General features: G+C 35.6%; 1 protein-coding gene across 1 annotated transcript in view; it reads right to left on the bottom strand.

The window, feature by feature from the left end:
* The window catches only part of LOC118746127, a 34,376-nt gene extending 16,341 nt beyond the window's left edge, over positions 1–18,035 (bottom strand). The window contains exons 1-2 of the mRNA XM_036479913.1: positions 17,661–18,035; positions 16,557–16,858 (exon numbers count right to left, since the gene is read on the bottom strand). Of these exons, the coding sequence (XP_036335806.1) occupies positions 16,557–16,751 (195 nt within the window). The 5' untranslated portion in view covers positions 16,752–16,858; positions 17,661–18,035. The remainder of the gene's footprint in view (positions 1–16,556; positions 16,859–17,660) is intronic.
* Between the last annotated feature and the right edge of the window lie 9,050 nt (positions 18,036–27,085).

The raw sequence follows: 27,085 nt of genomic DNA on the forward strand, positions 1-27,085 counted from the left end.
GCCAAATAAGAAGAAGAAGAAGATGTTGCAAAATCCGTACGGAGATCGCAGTTTTTCGTACAAAAGGTAAAGCGAAAAGCTTCATTGAGATGTTCTACAGCTCAAACACCGCCAGACTGAAGTTGTATGAATTCTAAATTAAAAAAATACAACTGCATTGTTATGGACTGCGAAACCTACTGCTATAAGAATTCAAAATATATTGCAGGTCAAGATTTTTATACTGCTGCAAGTCGTCAAGATGCCCCTGAAAGTTGTAAGCTGAAAATGAAGTCCAAATTTCCAAAAACCACATGGTTTGGCAAGCCATTTGTTCCTGCGGCCGTAAGAGCAGCCCTTTTTCCCCATCCGGGACAATGAATGATCAAGTTTATCGGGATGAGTGCCTCAAAAGGCGTCTTCTGTCATTTATCAACAGATAAGGAGTAGGCCATCGTTCTAGGCGGACATGGCAACCTGCCACTATGCCAAGGACACATTGCCGTGGTATAATGCAAATAACATCAATTTTGTACCTCACGACTGCAATCCACCCAATAGCCCAGAGCCACGTCCTATTGGGGAATATTGGTCAATTGTCAAAGGAATCTTGAAGAAAACAGGTGAAAGAGTGAAAATTATTGAAGAGTGCAAAACAATGTAGTTGTGCGCGTCGCGTAATGTCGATGATGCAGTCGTGCAGAACATGATGGCGCGTGTGCGATGAAAATACCGATCACTTGCATATGGAGCAAATAATAACTAATATTTTAACATTTTAATAACATCTAAACTTCCAAGTTATATAATACAAAAAAAAATAATTTCAAAGCCTTCTAGTTTGTTTCTGGTAGTAATTTCTAAGTGTCGCAGTTTTGGTGTGTTCACCCTTTACTACCACCAATCCTTTAAAAATAAATAAAATTACAATGGAATTTTAGAAAATGGGCGTGGTACCACCCGTTTATAACTATATAAGTTTAGCTCATTAAGTCTAACTGAACGTACTATCGAAATTATTAGAAATATGGGTAAAACCACTCTGCTTACAATGTAGCTGTAGTTTTCAGAAAGGTGAAAAACTATACTTAATACGTGCGCCGAGTACTTAATGTTAAGCTTCGCCCGAACTTAGCCTTTTTTACTTGTTTAATAAAATCCCCCCAAAAAATCCACAGTTTACAAATCCCCAAAATACATTATCCCCAAAATCAGAATCCCGAAACACGAAATCCCCAAACTTTTGAATAAATGATATTACCGATTTTATAAACAATAGCGCAAGCAGAGTCTTAGGGTACAACTCCACAACAAGAAATAATTAGAATTAGTAGAATTAGCTGAAAGCCTAAAAAGCTTGTTGTGGAGTTTTGCTCTTACCTTTGCTCTGATTCGAAGTTACATACACCCGATTTACACGATTCAAGTACTTGAAAGCAATTCTTGTTCGTTATCTTTTGTGTTTCCTATTTACTCTTACCCGTTTCTATTTGGTTGAATTCAAGTTTTTCGTTGTTTACATGGGGAACAACGAAAATGTCAAAAGCCAAGCAAGAAACATGAAGCGCCTTCTCTTCTCACCCCCTCTCTTCCACCAGTAAGCAGAATTGAATTCAATACTTGAACCTTTGGTCAATAAACAGGTGAGGTGATAAAACAGCTATCTCAATTCATTTCTTGACAATCGGCTATCTTATACAAAGTTTTAAAGGCAAACTTATCAAATAAATATAAATCATTCTTAATGCTCTTATTATTTCACCTGGTACAATTTCACCATGACTTGAACCGTGTAAAACACGGCAAAAATATTTTCATGTTATGACAACTATGAGCCACTTTTTAAAACCCGACATCATGTCTAAATTTGGGCTTCTAGCACAACTAGTACGGATTTACAGAGTGACGGATTGGGAATCAAACGTAGGTGTAACAAGTAAGAAAGTCAAAGTTCAGGCGGAGCCGAACATTAAATACCCGGCGCAAATATTAAGTATATTGTCGTTTAAAGTACAAAACCGCATATGGTCATTCCGAAACGTTTGCTGCCGGCTCAATCCAGAATCAATAGCCAGAAATGCGATTGCTTTATAAAAAACCATTTTGAAATATGAGTGTTTTTACTCTCTAGAAAAGAATTTATGCAACCTCATTTACGAGGTTGTGCATTATCTTGATGCGCGGTTTTGCATTTTCTTGATACGCGGTTTTGTACTTTAAACGAAGATATGTTTTTCACCTTTCGGAAAGCTACCGCTACGCGGTAAGCAGGGGTGGTTTTACCCCTATTTTAAACATCTTCGATAGAACGTTCAGTTAGACATAATGAGATAGACTTATATAGTTACTTGTGGGCGCCCATTCACGCCCATTTTTCAAAATTCCAAATAATGTTACTTTTTTCAAGGGATTGTTGTTAATATCAATTTTGAGTAAATTAGCGTCAGGGTTGGGCATTTTTGCACTACCACTGAACTACACTATCACTGTTTATTCAGTGATAGTTAAAATGCAGAATTCATTATCACTGAAAATTTAGTGATAGTGAAAAAAAAATTTCACTATCACTGAAGATTTAGTGATAGTGAAAAACAAATTACATTATCACTAAAACTTTAGTGATAGTTAGAAAAAACTCACCATCACTAAACTTTTAGTGAAACTAGCCAAGCGAAGATAGCCAGTTTACATATGCAAGTGGAAAACGCTAATCCAAAGTTACGTTATTTGTACCTAACTTTAAAATAATAAAAACTCCAAAAAAGCTAAAAAGTGTAACGCTGTTACTCTTAAGGCATTTTTCTCAAGTAACCTGTCACTTTAAAGCTCACTTTATATTTAAAGGTTGCATTAAAATTTATATTTATGTCTAAAATATAGGTTTTAAATTGGTTTACAACCAAGAAACATACATACGTCAAAAACCGATAATAGAAATGCTCAACTTTAGACATAGCTTTATTTTTAATCCAACCTTTACTGTGAATTTAATATATTATCTACATATGTAAAATAATAGCCGTTTCCATGATTGCACTTAACTCAAAAACTACTGGATAGATTTCAGTCAAATTTTCAGAGATTGTACCTTGCATATATGGTCCTATTATAGGGTAGTTTAGTATAAACGAAAAAATAGCATCAAAAATGACCCTCTAAGGAAGTAAGGTTAAATCTATAACATGTACATATATTAACTTTTTACATTTTGCTAACTCAGGTGTACAAAATTATGGAATAAATGTAATAGGCCGAAATCTGCGGAAATAATAAAAACAGTTATATCTTCGAATCTGGTTACTTGTACTTTATTCCAACTTTACTGTCCATCAAAATAAAAATGCGACGTTTAGCTTCCGAAAACATGAAATATTTGACGGAAACTAATATTCAAATGCAATCAAAGCTATTTTAACTATCACTGAATAGACAGTGGAAGTGAAAGGCGTATTGCATTCATTTTTTAGTGCATTGTGCCCAACCCTGATTAGCGTCCTTAAATTTCGAAATACAGGAGATTCAAGCATTTATGAAGTTTACCGTTATATGAAAAGTGGCCGTAATTTTAGTCCGATTTCAATAATTTTCAACGCTTTGCTTTTATATGGCAAGCACAAATACCGAGTGTGGTACAAATTGGTAGAACGGTTACTGTGGAACATACATGTGATCATAAGTGGGCGGTGTAACGCCTATTTTCCAAAGTTTTATAATATTCTTATTTTTCGTCTAAAAATTATTGTAAATATCAATTTTGAGTGAATAATCATCAGTAGTTACTAAAATATTGCAGTTTTCGTATTTCTGAAGACTACAGTTATATGGGAGGAAGGCGTGGTTATTGTCCTATTTTGCCTATTTTCAATATCATCCGTCCAACGTCCGAAATAAGTACACGTACTACATAAGTTTCGTTAAGATGTCTAAATTTTTAATCGAGTTATCGTGTGCACAGACGGACGGACAGACAGTCACTGCTTAATCGATTTCTTTTTTCATTCTGATCATTTATGTTTACATTTGTCTATATCTATCTCGATTCGTTTTGCCTGTTACAAATAACCGTTATGTGAACAAAGTTATAATACCCTTATGCACAAGGGCGCTCAGGTATAACAAATCAGCTAACTTTGGTTCGACCTCTTCGATCTGAAGCTGGAAAGTTTACTACAGGTGCGAACTGTGCTCCTGAACCGTGGTGGCGCCATATATATGTATACAGTAAAAGAACGTAATTTGCGACCACATCAGGGCAGTGAGCGTTTAAAGATGGAGGCAAACTACGTTGGTTTAGCGGGGGACGAGGACAAAGTATGTAAGCTAGGGTGGTCCTTACTTTTCCACTTGTAAAATATTGTCGGGCACCCCGTCATACGATACTCTACCTTAAAAAATTAAGACGTATTTTTTAATTTATTTTTTGAAAAGTTTAAAAGTTCGCTACCATACCTCAAACATTCAGTAAAATACATTGAATGGACTCTGGGAACTATGAATCCGTCGTATCGGATATGGTACGCTTTTATTAGACTACACTAAATTGAAATTGCATTCAAATAGTCTCACTAACTTAATGCACTCCCCCGCCCCATCCACTTCGTTATTGTCTCCACACATTGAAGTCAAAGTGTCTTCCATACCTCAGGGTTTTGTGTTTTAAAAGTGAATATAAAGTTGTGAGGTGAGTTTTAAAATAAAGAACCAGTATACGTTGCATTTCATTTGTAATTTTCAACCATTTCAATTTTGCGTTTTCAGCGCCCTCAGTCCGAATTCAGTCTTTAGCCAGAGCGTGCATATTTAGCTTTCTAAGCTGTGCGGATTACCTGGTTCAACTTGTCATGGCGTCTACAATTAGTGGCGGAAGTTTACTAACTAGGAATAAAACCAACAGATATTTGGCTTGTTGGACAATCAACACCAAATCGCAATCAGTCAATGTTGCCATCTTGGTTAAGTAACTATTACGTTTATTATTTTATTACAAAAACGAAGAAAAGAAAACTTTCGTGATTCTGCGAGTGTTGCTGCATGTGAAGTCATAAAAGTATGGGAAAAAGCTGGCGATGTCAGTGGCAAAAATACATCGATGTTTTTCTTTGATTCGATGCATCGAAATGTACATCGATATTTTTCGATGCATCGAAGGGCATACATGCATACATCGATGCATCGATTTGCATGGGATTTTTGAGATAATGTTTCACAACAAAATATGTTATTAGCAAAATTGTAGAAAATTTGAAATAAATTACTGCAACTGAGCTAATTATGTTTCTAACGGAACTTCTTGCAGCCATTTAAATTTTTTGGCCAAAGTCACCTCTTCTTTTTGAACAATTGAAAACCGGAATGACGGTTCAATGTACCGTTAGATGTCAGTTTTCAAAAAACATCGATACATCGATGCATCGATACATCGACTATTTATACATCGAGTGCAAAATTTTCGATGCATCGAAGCAAAACAATGATATTTTCGATGCACCGATATCCCTAGAAAAAGCTAGTATACCAACGAGACTGAAAAAGCATGCGTTAAATAAAATAGGAAATCACTTTAATGAGTGGCTCAATCTGAAGAAAATAAAGAAAACAAGAAAAAACGCTCGGAAACATTAAAATAAAAGGGACAAGGCTGGCAACGTAGATTAGAAGTTTTGATTGACATTGCACAATATATAAAAAAAGTATAGGATAAAGTGAGAAGTTGAAAAGGAAAGCAGAAAAGCCTCCAAAAATTGCGTGAAATCCAAAAAAGGAAGTATCGCTTATTTGACAGAAAAGCACTCACTTTCTTTATCGACCACCAGAATCAGAAGCTTCATAACGCCCAAAAGCGAAACCCCCAATAGCTAAACCGCCAAAAAAGGAGCTCGAAAAAATATAATCAGTATCCACCTAACTACTAGCGTTGATGTTCAGGGGCGGCGGAAGACGTGGGTATGGTGGGTAGTACTACCTACCTGAAATTTTTAAAGGTGGGTAATTACCCAACTGACAATTTTTTAGAAGAAAAATAAGTTTAATTGAAAGAGTATTTTCGGAAGATATATTATGAAATTTTTGACCAAGTTATTTGCTCCCTGACAAGTAAATTTGATACTAAATCGGCAACGTTTTATAAAACTTTAGAAAAGTTCATTCTTGGTGAGACAGTATATGTGAAAAAAATGTCACGTTTTATAATGATGATTTTACGCTTAATTAGATCAGATTTTAGGGTCGTCATCCTCTAACGAGAGGAGCTTTTCTGTTTCGCTTAGGATGAAAAACTATTTGCGCTCGACAATGCACTAAACCGGCTCAACCATGTAGTAATATTGCATTCTTATCTGAACGACTTCCATTTCTCGAAATTCAAAACGAATGGCCGTGTTTTAACCGCAGAAATAAAATTTTTTCGAAATTTGATTAAAGGATAATTAGAAATGTACGTTTTAAAGCACTTAAACTTGAAAAAGGCAAAATGAGCTTTAAACAAAGGCATATATTTTTAATTTTATTATGTACTTCCTTTATGTACAATGTGAAGGTCCAATTAAAGATATAAAAAAATACATACAGTGGTCAAAAAATTATAGCCGAACCACTTTTTGCCAAGTTTTAACGTATTATATTTGTTGTTATTGAACTTTTGTTATCTTTTTTTAATAAAAATATAGTTCATTCTTTAACAAAACCCGTGGAAATCCATGTTTCCAAATTTGAGTAGTCCACTTGCAAAGGCGCTATGTAAATGTTTTTAGATTTTTAGTTTTTGGTGAGTAACGTACCAGTATTTAAAGTAGTTTCATGTCCACTAACAATAGAGTGCAAAATCTTTCTATTTTCTGAAAAAATAGCATCAAATGTTAACTACTATTGCATCTTCTGATGAACTTAGAAAACTGCAAGAAAACGTGGTAGTTTCGGTGCCTAGTGGAAGGCGTCGTAAAAAAGAAGCACACCAATCTTCATGGAAGAGCGAACGCGAAAAGCTAAAGAAAAGAAGGCTATGTAAAAGTTACAGTTTCAAAACTCGCTATATTCAATTTTAATATATACAATTTGCACAAACTACCACACTGCGATATTGTTTATTAATGTTATTCGGCTTTTGTTTATCCAAATTTTCAGATAATAAAGAGAAATATACAATTTCGATGTTACTTGTTGTTGTAGACGTTTTTTTAATTTATGGCTCACTCTTATAAAATCACATAACGCTATTTGCAAGTGGATTACTCATTTGTGTAATATTCAAAAAAATTCAACAAACTTTCGTACAAATTTCGAACTTTTAAAAATTCTAAAAAATCAATCGACATTTTTAACGGACTTCCAAAAAAGGAGGAGGTTATCTGTTCGTCGGAATATTTTTTTATTTTATTTTTTTTTGGACCGGGTCAACCGATTTCGATAATTCTGGTTTAGATCCGATCATTGAATCATGAAATATATATATATATTTTTTAAGTCGGTTTTTTTTTTTTGCTAAAAATTACTTGTTAGCCATTTAAAACGTGTACTTTATTCTACTAGAATTCAATGGGCTACAAAGCTGCATACTCAGAATTTAATTAAAAAACTCGAAATTTCAACGAAAATTTGTAGAATTTTTTTTTAAATTGCATACATTTTTCAGGCAGTGTCACTCGATTGGTACATATGTACAGATTTGTAAATTTTTATACCCGAGCGCACTTGTGCACAAGGGTATATTAATTTTGTTCACATAACGGTTGTTTGTAACAGCCAAAACGAATCGAGATAGATATAGACAAATGTATACATAAATGATCAGGATGAAAAAAGAAATCGATTAAGCCATGTCTGTCTGTCCGTCCGTCTGTCCGTCTGTCCGTGTACACGATAACTCGAGCAAAAATTGAGATATCTTAACGAAATTTGGTATATAGGTTTCCCTTAATCCAAGGTAGGTTGGTATTGAAAATGGGCGAAATCGGACTGTAACCACGCCCACTTCCCATATAACGGTAATTTCCAGAAATACGAAAACTCGATATTTTAGGAACTACTGAAGATAATTCACTCAAAATTGATATTTACAATAATTTTTAGACGAAAAATAAGAATATTATAAATTTTTGGAAAATGGGCGTAGCCACGCCCACTTATGGTTACATGTGTATATCTTGGTAACCGCTGCACCAATTTCTTCCAAACTTGGCACAGTTGTTGGCCTTGGTACAGCATAAAAAATCGCTGAAACTTTTTAAAATCGGACAATAACCACGCCCACATCCCATATAACGGTAATTTAGAGAAATACAAAATCTTCGATAAATCAGTAAATATTGAAGCTAATTTATTCAAAATTGATGCTTGCAACAATTCTTTACCAAGAAATACGTTTATGGTAAAATTTTGGAAAATGGGCGTGGCACCGCCCACTTATGATCACATATAAGTATATCGGTAACCGTTCTACCAATTTGTACCAAACTCGGTGTGGTTATTGAGCTTGCCACATATAAGCAAAACGTTGAAAATTATTGAAATCGGACTGAAATAACGGCCGCTTCTCATATAACGGTAAATTTCAGAAATGCTTGAAACTTCAATATTTCGAAATTGAAGGACGCTAATTTACTCAAAATTGATACACCCCGGCTTACCATCTAGCGGAAGGTTTCGGAAAGGTGAAAAAACATATATTTAATACTTGCGCCGGGTATTTAATGTTCGGCTCCGCCCGAACTTAGACTTTCTTACTTGTTATATTAGGCTATTGGTTAAAAATTGACAATTTTTTTTTTTGTAGTCTAAAGATAACGAAAGTGTGATACTGCCTTTAAACTTGTATTTATACGGATGTTGGTAAAGAACGAACTATAAAAAACTAACTGAAATTAAATAACAACAAAAATAATATTTTAAAAATTGTCAAAATTTGGTGCGGCTATAATTTTTTCGACTACTGTACATAAGTTGGCTATGATTGCTCGGCCGTGCTATCATAGTAGCACAATGCCACTCATATTTGACTTACAAACAAAATACGGACAGGAATTTCAAGATTTCAACCCTGTTGTGAAATTTTGCCATTATTATAGTCATTATTTATATAAAATATTGGTTCCCGGCTCCAGTCTGATACTTAGCACCGAAAAACGACCTACAATTATTAAAAGACCTTGAGTCCTCTAAAGTTATAAACCAAGCAATGGTTAAAGTCGCCATGAAAAAAAATACAGGGGCAATTATGGTACTTGTTAGAAAAGTTAGTGTCATTTGCATTTTTCGACAATTAAATTTCAATTCAAGACAAAAAAGAAATGGTAGAGGCACTAAGAGTCGAAGGTTTAGAGGACTGTCCAAAAATAAAACGCACTGATTTCAAATATATCCATGACAAAAGCATAGAAGATTTTGTGACTAAATAGTAACACTCTATGATTTTTCCAGATACTGGGTATCTCATCTCAGTTTTTGAATAAAGATGTTGAAGCTTGGGAGGATGACCCTAATCCTGCAAATAAAATCGTAATTTCTATGCGGGTAGTGAATGATATTGCTGAACATGGACAACACCACGTGGAGGAATATAATAAATTGATAACAACTGATGAAGATCAAAAGCAATACTTGCTATCTTTGGTAAAATAGTACAGAAAGAAATATCCTGATAAAAAAAATCAACTCTGGTATCTTGATTATAGATTTTTTAAATATTAACAGTCACTTTTATTTGTAATTTAAATATCCATTGTGAATGTATAAATTTAATAAAAGTAAAAGTATAAGTTTGTGCATTTTTTTAAGAAAATTCAACTTTTGGTAGCGACCCCTAAAAATTACCTTAAAAATCCAAAAATTACTGAAATAGTTTCTTAGGGCAGAGAATCGAATGAACAGGTGCCTCGCCTAAATTTCAAAAAAAAAAATATTTACACATTAAAGAACACACTAATGTAAACCCCAAACAGTAATCCTCTATTATTGGCAGACACGTAACGGTTGGCAGTTATAGCTTTGAAGTAGTGAAGAAATTTCTGTACATAAGATCCTTCATTAAAAGCAGCAACACTGCCTGCCGGGAGATCGAGCGAAAAATACCCTTTCCGTCGAACTCTTATTTAGACTCGATAGAAACATGGATAATTTTAAGCGACGTTGGGAAAGATAAAAAGATATAAGTACTCGTAATAGCATACCTGTCGATGCTTGTTACATGATGGACATCTATTTATTATTCCATCATTGATCATACACTATTGTGAAGTGTTTTTTACTTAAGGAACTGCATCATTTATTGAGTTGTAAATGAATCGAATTGAGTTTAATTGTCCACGATTACCTCACCACAGCCTAATTGCCGTGTAGAAAATTGCATCAAGGCCAATTGAGTAATGAATTGATAAGTAGGAAAATAGCGTCAAAGTTGGCTGCAACACTCCATCACCAACAAATGGAAGCCTCTTTCGGCAACGCGAGCCATTCGGTGAGACACGTGAAGCGACAAGGTGGTCAGAGAAAAACGCGCCAGCCCTGCCTGAGGAAAGAAAAGCAGAAGAATACGTCAAAGTGGCAACAACTTGCCATTGTATTAGCAAATACCTTGCAATATTTCAAAATCACTTGCATCTTCTTTAAGGCCCGGTTGCACGGTGTGTAGTGTACAACTACTCGTTTTTGTATTTGTTTGCTTTGCTATTATGAACTATTGTTGACGCTATTTATTAAACTTTTTTTCGTGCTTAGAGTTATTGCAGTAGTCGTATTGTTGCGGTTACTTTACGGTTAAGTTTACTTTTATTTTCTTTTTTCGGTACTATGTATTATTGCTGTCTTTGTTGTTGTCGCTTTCTGCTGCTGCTTATACTGAGGCTATTAGTGATGCAGTAGTGATGGATGCAACTTTGCGTGGGAGTTCAGCAGGCGATGATTATCACTCCAACAAGAGACAAATTTGTGCAATCACTCCGGCATGTGTACAAATATGTATCTAGGTATTCATGCTTACATATATATGTATGGATAGGTACACTTCCATTCATTCGTACTACATACATATATGCGCCCAACGAGAGCAGACATTCAGCAAGAATTAGCCTAGTCTGTAAAAAAAATAAAGAAAATTAGGACTTTCTTTAGAATTTACGCAACAAAACTTCCCAACAATCGCAGTCTACCACTAGAATGTTATACGTAATTTTAAAGGCCTATAAATCCTCTTCTCATGTTTGATTTTTAAAATCGGGTCAAAAATAGTCAAGCTTTTAATAAATACGTCCCTCAAGTACGAAAACAACGCATTTTTTAATTAAAAAAATGGAAGGTTCAGGAAATATAAGAAACCTATGAGATAAGTGTACAGAAGGAAAACTTTTACAATATGAAAAAGACACTACGAAAATCCGTACATCTTGATGGAAAGCTAAAAATCTGTACGTTGAATCCGTACAATCATTTTCTCCCTTGCAAATCCGTGCCGTAAGGAAAAATCCGTACATCTGGCAGGGCTGATACCGCACCATTTCCTTTAGTTTCCGAGATATTTAGTAAAAAGTATCGTTCACTTTGTATCACACTTTGTCGTATTTCAGTTTGTCGTATTTCACAGTGGCTGCCAAATAGTTGACAAGTAACGCATACCACAAAATGTTTTTAAAGAAAATCCTTTATAAACTCAAAACTGATTATTAATAAACAATAAAAGAAAAATAATTTAGGGATTTTGTGAACTAGTAATATTTTCCGAGGCTTTGGAGAAAATCTATCTTCCCGTTTTTGAGAAATTGCATTCCAAACTACAATCGCGATTTCCCAAAACCGGCCGAAACTAATACACGACAATCTGTTACTATCACCAAAATTAATTGCTTGTCTAATTTTTTATATCAAAATTAACCGTAATACCCTAGTGTAAAACTAGTACATTTGACTACAGTTTTTTCGAAACGAACCAAACATACAAACTTACAAATGTGTTCAAAAGTGTATGTGTAAATGCTGCATAAATTTCGGTTTACTTGGCTTTGTTTGCCGTATTGGATTATCACCGTTGACAGTTTTGGAGTAATTATTGCATTTGCAGAATATCCCATGCGAAAAACACGTAAATCTACAAACGATAATTCGAAACACACACAAATGAAAGGAAAATTGAGATTGGCTTTGAGAGAATGTTGCTGTATTTTAATTTTTACTAAAACCTTAGGTACTACGATTAATGACCTATTAGCGATGTACGTGTGTTCATAATTAATAAATTAATTTGTTTACTATTGAAAATGTTTTCAAATTAAAATTTTGATATTTTTTTTATAAAAGTATTGATCATGTTTTAACCAAAATCATATAAATCGAAGTTTAAAGCTTTATACAAAATTTAGAAAAATTCAACAAATTTTCATTCAAATTTCGAGCTTTTCAATATGAATCTTAATAGCCCATATAAGTTTTTTTGGGATGTGTTGAGGAACGAATTTCCGTGTATCACCCCAATATTTGATCCTTATTTTTCCGATCAAAAATAATTATCATTATATGATTTTTATTTTTTCGTTTAAAGATAATAATTAATATTGAGATTTATTTTTTCACTTAAGAATAATGATTATTCAAAAAAAGACAAAAGCTATACTAGCATGATTACCGACTCATACTTTTCGGAGGTAGCGAATAAGTTCAAAAATTTTCGTTTCAAAATTCGAGTTGGTTGCGTATGTACAGGCCGTTTAAATTTTAAAAATAATCATTATCATTATTCTTAATTTTTAGCAAAGTGTTTAGCTTTGTCCGTTTTTCCTAAAAAAAAAAACTTTGTCAGCTTTTTCCATTTTTCCTAAAAAAAAATAGAATATTAGAAGATTAAATTTTATAAGCTGTCAACTTATATATGTACATTAGACTGTCCCAAAAAACCAAAGTTGTTTTTGTTTAACGTATACCGACTAAGAATGTTAATCCCGGGATCCCGGACTTTTTAAGGTCTCGAAGATCTCGGGATTCTTGGCAAGAAATCCCGGGATTTTCGGGATTTGTAGTTTACACTGATGGCAGTATTGGCTATATTTCTTTTTTCTTATTTAATAATTAATATTCCTTTATAAATGTCTAGCTCATTATACATATAACACCGCGCGATAGTAAATTTTAAACACAAATATCAATATATTCGCGAAACTATGGGGCAAATATAGTAACATTACGTTTTTAGTTTTTCACTCTGACGTCAGTAATTTAAAAATGAAATAAAAAATTCAGAAAAATGTGCTTAGAAAAGAAGTATGGGTATAAAATTAATGAGGAAATTCAGTAGAATTTAAACATATTCAAGTTTCTAGTGTAGAAAGGCTGGTAAATATTGAAAATGTCATTTTAAAATTTTATCCTTGAAATTTCGCAATATTTGTTTTGGAAAAATTATATGTTTAGGGCTTATATAAACTCGATAACGTCCTCGAGTTTGCTTCTTCTAACTTTGTCAGCTTAAAAATTACCTATGCGTCCTTGTGAATCCAAAAAATTTAAATTTTTTAAATTCTAAAGAAATTTCCTATTGCATTTGCTACCCATATTTTTATTCTACATTGCACTGAGCTTTTTTAACAATTTTTGGAATCAATCATATCTTTGAAATTACAAAGTCAGAGAGGAAAAATAAAAACGCCACTTTAAATAAAAAAGTAGGTTTCAAACCCATTTATTATTATTTATTTCATGGTAGGAGAGCAGGGGGGTGAAATAACACAAACGGTAATAACGCAAATTTGTGTTATTTCCCAGTTGAATGTGAAATAGCACAAATTTGCTTTATTTCATTTCTCGTTGAACAATAAGACCAACTTTCACTGCGTTCGACGTCGCCCTCGCGTCCGATAGCCGAATGTCAGGAAATAAAGCGAGAAAGCTGTTTTAATAATTCATCTGTTTATTGCGCCATTCATCCCACGTGCTTGTACCGAGCATACGTTCAAATTTAGAAGTCTGAGAGTAGGTAAAATTTTACATATTTTTACATCACTATTTCGTACCGCATGTTCGCTTCGTCTTCGTAAACGAAATCCACATTTCGGATATGGTGAAACAAGTGATGATAATGCAGAGATTTTAACTGAAGATAAAACTCAAAACAATATTATCTGTGTTATATGCTGCGAACAGGAACGGCAACTTTAGTTTCTTCCATGCCATGGCGGAATTATACCAGGTGAAGTAATTAGAGCGAGAAGAAAGATCTTGACACTGTCTTATTTGAAGAACTGCCTTTAAAATTTGACTATAAGGCGACCGGATGACAGAAAATAAAGCGAGAAAGCTGTTTATAACTTCATCTGTTTATTGCGCCATGGTTCCATGCAAACATTTTAAGGTTTTCCAGCAATGTTTTCAACACATTTAAAAAAGCATGCAGATAAAATTCATGAAAAGGGGCTATGTCCAATCTGCTGAGCAGTTATTAAATACGACTCTTTTCCTACACAACAAAGTTTTTTGCTTCTGGTCAGTAAACTGTTTTTGTTACAAATAGCACAAATAAGCAATGGGAAATAAGGCAAAATTTGTTTTATTTCCAACCTTTGTTGGACTAATCCCGGGATCAAGGGATTCTGACAACGCCATCCCGAAAATCCCGGGATCGGAGAAAGCAGAAAAATTAACATCCCTAATACTCATTTTATTGGTTTTGTCCTAAAAACTATCCAAATAAAATGTTATGCAATTCGGACCACGGCAACCCGTGCCGACTTGCAGTCAAAGTTATCAGAATATTCTTTGTTTTACTTCTATATAAGGCGGTATTACTATACCCCATACAGTATTAGGGCATAATATTTAGTAAATCTGCGTTTTTAGGTTTTTACCAGGTAGTCAGGATTTTTTCCAAAGGACCATAAATTATAATATATTTCCAAAAATTTACATAAAACATGGATATATGGGTATCAATTAAAAGAAAAATTCAAACCGAGATTAAATTAAACTTTTGTTTTCAATTATCCTATGGAACATGTCAAAAATGTCCTTTGAAAAATAGTATCCGTCGAGATTTTAAATTTTAAATGCATTTTGAAGATTTTTCGTTTAAAACGTATTAATATAAGTAGTATATAATTAATTTCAAAGGATATTTTGGATTAATTAATTTTTTTCGATGTCCTTGGTAAAAATCTTAGCGTCCTATTAAAAATTTAAAGATGTGGATTCACTAGAAATGCGCTAAAATATGGGAAAGATATCGAATTTTTTCGCATTTCTAAAGCTTTCATGCACGATTAATTCAAATTATTAACTAAAACTTCAACTAAAAGCCGGCACGGGTTATCGTTATCCTACGTTCATAAAACTTCATATATAATTAGCAACCCCAGAAGCACCCTGGTAACAAGTTCCAACTCATGACAATGCGTAAATCGTTCGGTATCAACGTTTTAATTTTACTAGTCTCTTTCGAGAGCATATTTTCGGGCACTAGGCCCATTCTAACTGTCCAAGACAGGTATGTAATTAAGGGAATGTTCCCCAATAATATCAGAGTAATTATATGTGAAAAACAAAATTTTAGCTGCATTTTAACATGTCAGGAAAATAAAAAAATTGAGAACATCAGCGTTTTTATAAAAAACCGACCAGCGCGACCTCTAAGAAAACTTTTTATTTCAAAATAAAAAAACACGTTTCTCTTTTTTTTTATCACAAATAACAATAATTTGAGGTAGCGTTTATGAATTTCCAAAAAAAAAAAAAGTTTTGAACCACTCTAGTATGCATATCAAAATTTTTAAAAAAAATTTTTCCATATATTCTTGGTACTGACTGTAAAACGGCCTTTGGAGTCTACAATTTTAAGTGATATATTAGTTATCGATGCCGAGTATAAAACCATATACACTAAGTGTCATTAAAATCAAATAATATTGCTAGATAATTCATTAAATGGCCTTCATCAAACCGCAGACAGACACCACAAGCGGATCAAATTGTATGAAGCCGACTGCAAGTGCTCATCGTTTCATACATATGTATGTATGTATATTGCTTGTTATTTTCATTTGATCAGGGAAAATGTTGGGAACACAATGAAATCAAATTGAAATCGTGAATGTTGTTCGCTCATTCGATCAATTGCGCTAAATTGAAGTTGCACGGTGGAATAAAAATAGTAAATCGTTGCAATCAACATGAAGAGGTGATTGGCAAATAGAAACAGGCACACACCGCAACAAACCTATAATACTGACGGCGTTGGCAGACCTACTTTAATACAAACAAACACACGTACATAATTTTGATCATCACAAAGGGACGGATAGGCGCAGAGCAGATGATGGCAAAAAGTGGATGTGGAAGGTGATTGTGATGTGCTGATCTGCTGAAATAGCATTGCGATGGCGATGGATGCGCGCCCTCACTTTCACATGAATGCACGCCAAAGCCAAGAGACGCTATAATGCGCCGAAACTGCAAGAGCGTAGGGTGGTATGGCTAGTTGCATGCAACAATTGGTTGAAACATGTACGTGAGTATATGTATGTATATACTCATGTACATATATTTACATATGTAGATATATGCAAGTATTGCACATGTTCATATATTTGCTCGCTTATTTAAAGTACACTTACCCCACTGACACAAATCGCAGCACAAAGTAATCCGAAAATAATAAAAAACGTCGAAATTGCAACGGCGTGTAGCTGTAGCAGCGATGTATCCAAATGAAGATGCCGCCGATGTGAATATTTTGTGGAGTTTTGTTCTTTTTGTTGCTTCTGAGTCATCTCTGTTGTTGGTGGTGTTGATTTTGTTTTCATAGCCATCGTGCAGTTAGTGTTTATGCTAATACTGGGCTATGTACTTGTATTTCAACTACGCAAAATGTAGCATGGAGCGTATACGTAATTTGTTTTGAATGCAATTCAGTTATCTACAACGACCAGAACAAGGAAAATGAGAGGAAAAATAAAACACAATTTATCTATGCACGTATTATGTATATGCATACAAATTGCCGAAACGCCGCAATAAATAGCCGGGATTTACTTGTGAACCACGAATAATTTTAAAAAATCTTCAAAGTTTGAATCTATGTGGATAACTGTACATATACTATGTAGTATCTAGGAATACGTAATGGAGGCAATTTATGTACATATATCTTTGCATACAAATTTTGTGAAAAATCGCCCTTATATCTAAATACTTGAGACTTAAAAAGTCGAAGTCATTTTTACAATTTCTTTTGGTCTTAGTCTTAATATGTAGCAATTTTCCTTTTATTTGTGGATTTGTATTAACAAATTTTAATATTGTTTTTTTTTTTTTAATTTTGAATTCAATTTATATTTCTGCTATGTATTAAAAACTTTTTTGTTGGGTTGTCTACTCTGCACATATTTAAATTTAAATTTGAAGTGCACGACAATTTTAAAAATTGTTTTTAAGAACGTTATTACCGGAAACTAAATAATTGTGTAGAATTAAATTATGTTTTTTTCGTATAAGGTGGAATATCTTTGTTCGTTTGGTTTTATCCATTAAAATCTTTCACTATATTGATATTTATTATGTCAACTATTTATTTGCGTAGCCTTTTTGAACATTTATAGTATTTTCTTATTTTACACGAAGAATAATCTCTTCATTTTGTAATGTATTCTAGATACACATATTTTATTATTGGAAACACTTGAATAAATAAACTAAATACATATTTCCCTCATACGCACTTTCCAATTAACACGCCTACACCTGTAATTATCGCGACTGTGCCAAAAGGAAGGAAATGAACGAATGCGCGTTAACACGTGTGACTCTGCCGCTAGTCGAGATGCGAAAGTTAAAAAAATCGCGCAAACAATATTATTTTATACCTCCAATATGTTCAGCATAGTCGCCAAGCGTACAACACCGAGCGATGCGCTGTGAGCGATGAGTGCGCAAAATCCAAAAAGCATCATCATCATCACCGCCAACATCTATTAAGACACAACAGCAACAGCTGAAGCGCAACTAACAAGAATTTAAAAAGCAGAAGTAGCAAAATCAAAATCAAATTCAAACTCGAAAACAGTGAAAAAAGTAAAAGACAAAAACATGCAATTCAAACGCCAAAGACAAACGCGCTTGAAAAAGCAATCGCTGAAATCCGCTTTGGGGCTTTTGATAGATGCGAACACTGCAACATCAGGCAACTACAATTAATAGTGCAAAGCAAACATTAAATACAAAAAACAACTGCATAGCATATTTTAAAATGGCTCAGAATTCGCCAATGCTCTTCTCTCACTGAGGACTCCAAATGATGGTGCTCAACGAATGCATTTGATTCAATATTTGTTGCAAAGCCCTGGTGACCTTATTAAAAATGAGCGCTTCCATTGAAAAAAAAATAATAATGTGCTTTAATGATTTTAAGTGTAACATCACTGCAAATTTTGCAATAAATTTGACAATAACATTTGCCGAAATTAAAAAAAAAATCGTTGAGGTAATTGAATGACTCGCTAAATTGAAAGACTTAAGTAGCGAACTTAATAAATCCCAAATTTTCGCTGATACATATTATTGGCAATAATTGCGAAATATATCTCAAGTATGATGGATTACTAAGTAGTATAACAAATATTTTTTTTATTTCGCAAAACATATTGTGTTTCTTAGAGCCGTTTTCACGTTGCACTATAGCCTAAATGCTCATTTTTCCACATTTTTGTTAAAAAAAAAAGTTATCCCTTGAAGACAGAGAGGTCTAAAAGGGTCATGTTTAACTCGTTGTTTTATTAAAAAGTTTGAATTTAGTTTTTTGAATGAACAAAAAAAATACAAACACAAAAACAGCGATCACACGATTTGCAAATTTGTACAGATTTGTACTTTTCCACAGTAACAGAGTGGTGTTGCTTGGAAATTTTTTATCGAGCTGAACTCATTCTCGACAAAGATTTCTAGACAACACCATCCTGTGACTGCCTAACTGTACAAATCCCTCTTTAGTTATATACCGTGGCAATATTTTCGAAATGTTTTCCTTATTTCAATTTAAAGCCTGAATTTCTTAATTTACCTACAAAAATGTTAGGTTATGTTAATCTGGCCGGCGTTGAGCCGCTCATAGACCGATAGTTCCTTAGCGTTCCAGTTGGAGCTCGTTTTTTTACAAAGGATGCCAACGCCTTTTCGGAATTTCATGTGAGTTTTTAGCTATACTTTTGAGATGTCCTCTAACTTCTCGAATTCGTAAGCTCCTTCCTTGCTTCCATTGGTTTCGCACATAATTTTTGCAGTTTTGCAGGTGGTTAACTAATTCCATTCGATATTAAAAATCATATTAAACAACACTTCTACAACAATTAACGCCTCGAATGGAACTGGTACAAAAACGTAAACTACACAAAGACCCATATCCAGGGCCGTTTGGCACTTTTGAAAAATAGTAATATTTTAATGAATTGTGAAATCCTTAGGGTGTACTTATTAATTCAACTAAAATTTTATAATTTCTATAGTGTATACAACTCGTATATCCTACTTTGGCATTGGACTTTTGTTATACTCGAGCGCACTTGTGCACAGGGTATTATAACTTTGTTCGCATAACGGTTGTTTGTAACAGCCTAAAGGAATCGAGACAGATATAGTCAAATGTATATATAAATGATCGGAATGAAAATTTATATCGATTAAGCCATGTCTGGAGGATGGTTCCGTGCGCAGAAGTGGAAAACTTTTGACTACCATTCACCTGGGAGTGGCCAGAAGCGATTCTTGTGCGTACGGTTCAAATCGCAGCTCACAACGTCCGGATATTTATATCCACGTATCCTCTGGGTAGCAACCAAACACCCGTTTGGGAGCGAGCTAAAGTGAGAAGGCGTAAAACTTCGCGTGCGCTGGGTTTGGGTCCCGCCACGTTAAAACCCCGCCCAATGAAAAGAAGCAAACAGCCTCGGATGAGACCCCCTTTTTCTGATGACGACCACGGCAAACGTATAAAGGACTATGATTTAAGGGTATGCACCTGGAATATCCGGACCCTTAATGGGGAAGGTGCCTCTGCCCGGCTGGTTGATGTCCTCGGGAAGACAAAGGCTGACATCACCGCCATCCAAGAAATGCGATGGACGGGGCAAGGTAAAGTAAGCGTGAAGCCTTGCGACGTCTACTACAGTTGCCACGTAAAGGAGCGCAAATTCGGTGTTGGATTCGTGGTAGGAGAGAGACTCCGTCGCCGAGTACTGGCGTTCACCCCGGTGGACGAACGTCTAGCCACAATCCGCATCAAAGCTAGATTCTTCAACATCTCGCTCATCTGCGCCCATGCCCCGACGGAAGAGAAGGATGAGGCGTCCAAGGATCTCTTCTATGAGCGCTTGGAACGTACATATGAGCGCTGCCCCCGACACCATGTCAAAATCGTGCTTGGCGATTTTAATGCCAAGGTGGGCAAGGAAGGGATCTTTGGCGCCACTGTCGGAAAATTCAGCCTCCACGACGAAACGTCCGATAACGGACTGAGGCTGATCGACTTCGCCGGGGCCCGAAATATGGTAATATGTAGTACTAGGTTCCAGCATAAGAACATCCACCAAGCTACATGGCTGTCTCCAGATCGAAAAACGAGAAACCAAATCGATCATGTTGTGATAGACGGAAGGCATGCTTCAAGCGTTTTGGACATACGTACACTCCGAGGGCCAAACATCGACTCGGACCACTATCTTGTTGTAGCCAAGATACGCACCCGCCTCTGTGCAGCAAAAAATGTGCGCCCAACAATGCAAGGAAAGCTTAACGTCGAAAAGCTGCAATCACAACAGACGGCCAATTTATTCGCCACTCGACTCACACACCTGCTCTCTGAGAGCACTCTTCAACAATCCGACGTACGCGAGCAGTGGAACCACATTTCCCGATCATTAAGTACCGCCGCCGAAGAAGTAGTTGGATTTCAGCGAGCCCGAAAGAACAACTGGTACGATGAGGAATGTCAAGAAGCCGCAGAGAAAAAAGATGCCGCCTACAGGGCCACGCTGCGATCGGGCGCAACGCGAGCCATGTGGGACCGTTATAGGGAACTGAAGAAGGAAGCGAGACGTATTTGCCGCAATAAGAAGAGAGAGGCCGAAATACGTGAGTGCGAAGAGCTTGAGATGCTGGCCGACAGGAAGAACGCCCGAAAATTATACCAGAGGGTTAGGCGACTTACGGAAGGTTTCAAGACCGGGGCGAACTCCTGTAAGAACAACAATGGCGACCTAGTGACCGATGTCCAGAATATACTTAAATTGTGGAGGGAACACTTTTATAACCTACTGAATGGTAGCAGCGCTGAAAGTAGTGAGGAAGACGAACCCGAGTCCCCAGTCGATGATGATGGAGTAGCTGCCCCACCGCCTGACTATGACGAGGTACGAATAGCGATTACGCGGCTGAAAAACAACAAAGCTGCTGGAGCTGACGGCCTGCCAGCCGAGCTATTCAAGTACGGCGGCGAGGAGCTTATGAGGTGCATGCATCAGCTCGTATGCAGAATATGGTCAGATGAACGCATGCCCGGCGACTGGAATTTAAGTGTGCTCTGCCCAATCCACAAGAAAGGCGACCCCGCCATACGCGCCAACTACCGCGGAATTAGCCTTCTAAGCATAGGTTACAAGGTCTTATCGAGCGTATTGTGCGAAAGACTGAAGCCCACCGTCAACGAGCTGATTGGACCTTATCAGTGTGGCTTTAGGCCTGGAAAATCCACCATAGATCAGGTATTCACAATACGCCAAATCTTGGAAAAGACCCGCGAGAATAGGATCGACACACACCATCTATTTGTCGATTTCAAAGCCGCTTTCGACAGCACGAAAAGAAGTTGCCTTTATGCCGCGATGTCTGAATTTGGTATCCCCGCGAAACTAATACGGCTGTGTAAAATGACGTTGAGCAATACCACCAGCTCCGTCAGAATAGGGAAGGACCTCTCCGAGCCGTTTGATACCAAACGAGGTTTCAGACAAGGGGACCCCCTTTCGTGTGATTTCTTTAATCTTATGTTGGAGAAGATAATAAGAGCCGCAGAACTGAACCGCTCAGGCACAATACTTTATAAGAGCGTACAATTGCTGGCGTATGCCGACGACATCGATATCATCGGTAAAAACAAGGGCTACGTCTGTTCTGCCTTCTCGGGATTGGATAGAGAAGCAAAGCGAATGGGTCTGGTGGTGAACGAGAACAAAACGAAGTATCTCCTGTCAGCACACAAACAGTCAGAGCATACGCGTCTTGGCACCCACGTCACTGTTGACAGTTACAAGTTTGAAAAAGTAGACGACTTCGTTTATTTGGGAACCAGCATTAACACCAATAATAATGTCAGCCTTGAAATCCAACGGAGAATCACTCTTGCCAACAAGTGCTACTTTGGGCTGAGTAGGCAATTGAGAAGTAAAGATCAAAGTACAAAGATCACACTCTATAAGTCACTCATCATGCCTGTGCTGGTGTATGGCGCGGAAGCATGGACAATGAAAGCATCTGATGAGGCGGCTCTTGGAGTTTTCGAGAGAAAGATTCTGCGAAAGATTTACGGACCTTTACGCGTTGGTGATGGCGAATATCGCAGACGATTTAACGATGAGCTGTATGAGCTTTACAACGATATAGACATAGTGCAGCGAATTAAAATTCAGCGGCTCCGCTGGCTTGGCCATGTCGTTCGGATGGACAGAAACGCTCCTGCTCTGAAAATATTCAACGCGGGCCGCGATGCTGGTAACAGAGGAAGAGGAAGGCCTCCTCTGCGTTGGAAAGACCAGGTGGAGAAGGACTTGGCTTCACTTGGCATTTTCAATTGGCGTCAGTTAGCACAGAAGAGAAATGACTGGCGTGCTGTTTTGGACTCGGCCAAAATCGCTTAGGCGGTTACAGCGCCAAATAAGAAGAAGAAGAAGCCATGTCTGTCTGTCCGTCCGTCCGTACTCGATATCTCAACGAAATTTGGTATGTAGGTTGCCCTTAAAGGTAGGTTGCTATTGAAAATGCGCGAAATCGGACTATAACCACGCCCCTTCTTGTATAAAGGCATTTTCGCAAAATGCAAAAACTATGAAAATTAGTATGTGAAGTAGAATTTTGGTGAAAAATATATTAAACACTGCTTGTTTACTTTTACTAACCATATGTGTGGAGTAGAACAAATTTCAATTTTTTTGTTGAGTTTTAAACCATTAGTGCTCGCAATTATACAGTTTACATATATGTAAAATTTTTAAAATTTTCTCTAAAAAATTTTGGTTTAAAGTTACACATATAAAGAGAGGTAACCAGTTTCCTCTCCTAATTTGTGCAACTTTGCACACCGTGTTAATAAAATTAAACAATTCCTGTTTATCCTTACATACCAGATTTGTCGCGTAGTGCAAATTTACACATCAAATGTTTAAAATTAATCCAATATGGGCACTTAATGGGTATTATTAGTAGAAAATCTATTTTTACGTTCAAAATGTTTGCAATTTAAACATTTAATGTGTATGTTTTAATCATCTCGGGTTCAAAACTCAAATCTTGAACATCTTATGCGTATATTCACACAGATTTTGGTTGAAAAATAAACACTTTTCAGTAGTGGTTTTACGTTCACTTTTCATAGTGTAGAGCATCAAGATGTGTTTCTGCATCAAAAAAAAATTTAAAAAAAATGTCGCTTACGTTTTTTTGGCGGTTAGGGCTCGATACGCACTCCGCTCAAAGCTCGTTCACATGGTACTATTTATTATTCTAAAAAATAGTTAACTATTTAGTTAATTACTGAACTCGCTCGCAGCTTTCAAAACTATATAGTTTAACTAGCAAAAAGTAGTGTGGAAAGTAGTTTGACATATTAAGTATCGAAAGCTAAACTATTTTTATTTATTTTTCAATGAAGAACGCTTTAACGAGGAAAAAACACAAAAGATATTGCAACACTTTTGAAAAACTCTCCCATCAGCAAGAGTCCAACTTTACACCAAATCATGCAATCGCAGGCAATTCTAGTTCACCTTCGAAGAGTTTTACCATTCGTTCATTTGAACTGACGCTGAGAATCGCGGCAAGATTGTTTAAGTTTTAACAGAGTTGCTGTGAGAAAATCCCTAAATTTAGAGGCTTCGCAGCAATTGAATTAATTTCTACACGAATGCTGGCGCATACATACATATGTACATATAAAATTCAATGCAATTCTTACATGAAAGACTAAGCATGTACCAACAAAATCAGCACCGCTCAGACACGTTGGTGTTGTTTACAATTCGAAAATGCGCGTAAAAAGCGTTCACAAAAGCGTGCATCAAAATCAAAGTGAAACAAATGAAAAACAAAGTACATATGAACCAAATTTAAAAATAATAACAGACAGCGATATTTAAGACCAATTGGTAAGGATTTGTATAAACTAGAAATATATGTACATATTACGAACACAGTTGATGTGGATTGCGGTATTTGCACATAAGTTGGCGTTTGCAGAATATCTAAAATACCTGAAGTTTTTACCTCTTCTTGTCATATTTTCAGTCATTTTTAATTTTTTTCAAGTGAAATTGCTAGGAAGTATCTACTAATCGCTAGAAAATACCTACTAATGCAATAAAATATTTCGAGGTTTTCAATCTCAAAAGCACAATATTTCCATATCAAGAAGAACAAAAAAAATGAATCAATAAAAAATTGCTAGAAGTTGTATTCTTCTTCTTATTTGGCGCTGCAACCGCCTAAGCGAGAGCAATGAACGCCAGTCGAAGCCAAGTCCTTATCCACTTTGTCCTTCTATCGCAGTAAGAGCTTCCCTCTTCTTCTGCTACAACCAGCGAGTTCCGAGTTGAATACTTTTAGAGCTGGAGTCTCGGTGTCCATACGAACGCCAACGTTGCCACTGCATTTTATTTCGCTACACTATATCCATGTCATTTAGGGCTGCCAGATATCTCTGTTGCCATACCGGGACACTTAAGGGTGGGAAAGGCCTCTCGCTCCCTTCCCTTTCGTTTCGACAAAAATTACGTACGAAAGGATATAGTGAAATTTTATTTTGACAAACAAAAACAAAAACATAAAAACATGAGATCATTACAACGTACACCAGCAAAACAAAACAATTTATCACAACTAAAGCACAGAGAATTTTTCACAATGCATGTACCTTTATTGTTCCTTATAAAAATACAGTTTATACTAAATACATCAGAAAACATAAAAATAAAATGTCCAAACTTTGTGCAAAACTCGGGAAAATGCAATAAATTTGCATACAAATTCACAACTTTCTATTCAGACTTTTTTATAAAAATTTTGAAAATGAAGTTTCGCAGCCCATAAAAATTTAGTTGATTTTTATACCTTTCATGAGCATGAAATGGTATTATAACTTTGGTCCGATGTTTGTAAGTACCAGAATAGGAAGAGATAGACCCATTAAAATGCATACCTAAATGATCAGAACGGCGAGTTGAGTCGATTTAGCCATGTCCGTCTGTCCGTCTGTCCGTCTGTCTGTCAGTCTGTCTGTCTGCCTGTCTGTCTGTCTGTCCGTCTGTTTGTATGCAATCTAGTCTCTCAGTTTTCGAGATATCCGGATCAAATTTGGTAGGTGGGTGTATTTTTATAATGTATTAATCATTTGTCGGATCCGGAAGAATCGGACCACTATAACATATAGCTCCCATACAACTGATTGTTCAGATATGAGATTTTTCGTTATAACTTCTCCATTTATGCAGCTAGAACATGAAATTGTTCAATACTTCCACCTATTATCAACAGAAAATTCAGAGTGAAAATTACAAAGATCGAGTTACTATAACCTATAGCTCTCATACAACTGATTGTTCAGATATAAGATTTTTCGTTATAACTCCTCCATTTAAGTAGCTAGGCACATGAAATTTTGCACTGTGGTCACTCATTTTCAAAAGAATACTTTCGGTGAAAATGGCGAAGATCGGGTCGCTATAACCTATATCCACCATACAACTGTATGTTCAGATATGAGATTTTTTGGCATAACTTCTTCATTTATGCAGCTAGGAACATAAAAATTCGCACCATTTTCAATCATTATTAACAGAATACTTACGGTGAAAATAACGAAGATCGAGTCACTATAACATATATCTCCCATACAACTGATTGTTCAGTTATGAGAACTTTCGTTATAACTCCGCCATTTATGCAGCTAAAAACATAAAATTTCGCATTATTTTCACTCATTATCAACAGAAAGTTTACAGTAAAATTAACAAAGATCGGATCACTATAACCTGTTTATTGCGCTCATGCAACCGATTGTTCAGATGTGGGATTTTACTGTAACACTCCTTTATTAGGACAGCTTAAACTGATAAATTTCTTAAGCTATTTTATAAACAATAATACAAAGTCTACTGAGAAAATCGTCAAGATGTATGCTGTATGAGCTTTATCTCTTATACCACTGATTGTTCAGATACCAGTTTTTGCGATATATCTCCTTTATGTAAGAAGCTAAACCCATTAAATTGTGTTACCGGTTTACATACCGATCACACAGCAGTGAAAATCACTCTTATTGTTTAAATATGATTTCTTATATATTTAGAGGAGATACTATGCCTGCTGTGAATATATATGAGATCTATGCCTGCTGTGAATATAAAATTTTTTTCAAATGCAGTAATCTGTTAAAGTAAAATTTTCAGATGCTCATGAAAGGTATGAAGCCTTCGGCATAGTCGAAGACAGCGCTGCTCTTACTTGTTGGTATTGTTTTTACTGAGAGTTTCTTCCATACAAACTATGTTCGACATTTTTTTGTATGCAGAAGACACTGTCCGCAAAAAATAAATAATTGCAAAAATCAACGAAATTTTCTGGTAACTTCAGACTTGCACTTTACTAATTGGCTCAAAAGCTACATTTCCAAAATTTTTCTAAAAGATCTGTTTCGAAATTGTGATCTGATCAAATAGTCTCCGAGTCAATAATTTTGTAAGGCACGGTACTTATAAGTAATCTAGGTTTCAGGAAAGAAAAAAAATTAAATACAAGGTAACATTAAAATATCAGTCATTTGTTTCGTTGCTGTGAACTTGTTTCAAAACTCCTGGCATTTGCTTAATATGTGTAATTGTAAAACTCT

Source organism: Rhagoletis pomonella, unplaced genomic scaffold (assembly GCF_013731165.1).
Source record: "Rhagoletis pomonella isolate Grant_MI unplaced genomic scaffold, Rhpom_1.0 Rhpom_scaffold_00010, whole genome shotgun sequence".
Lineage (NCBI taxonomy): Eukaryota > Metazoa > Arthropoda > Insecta > Diptera > Tephritidae > Rhagoletis > Rhagoletis pomonella.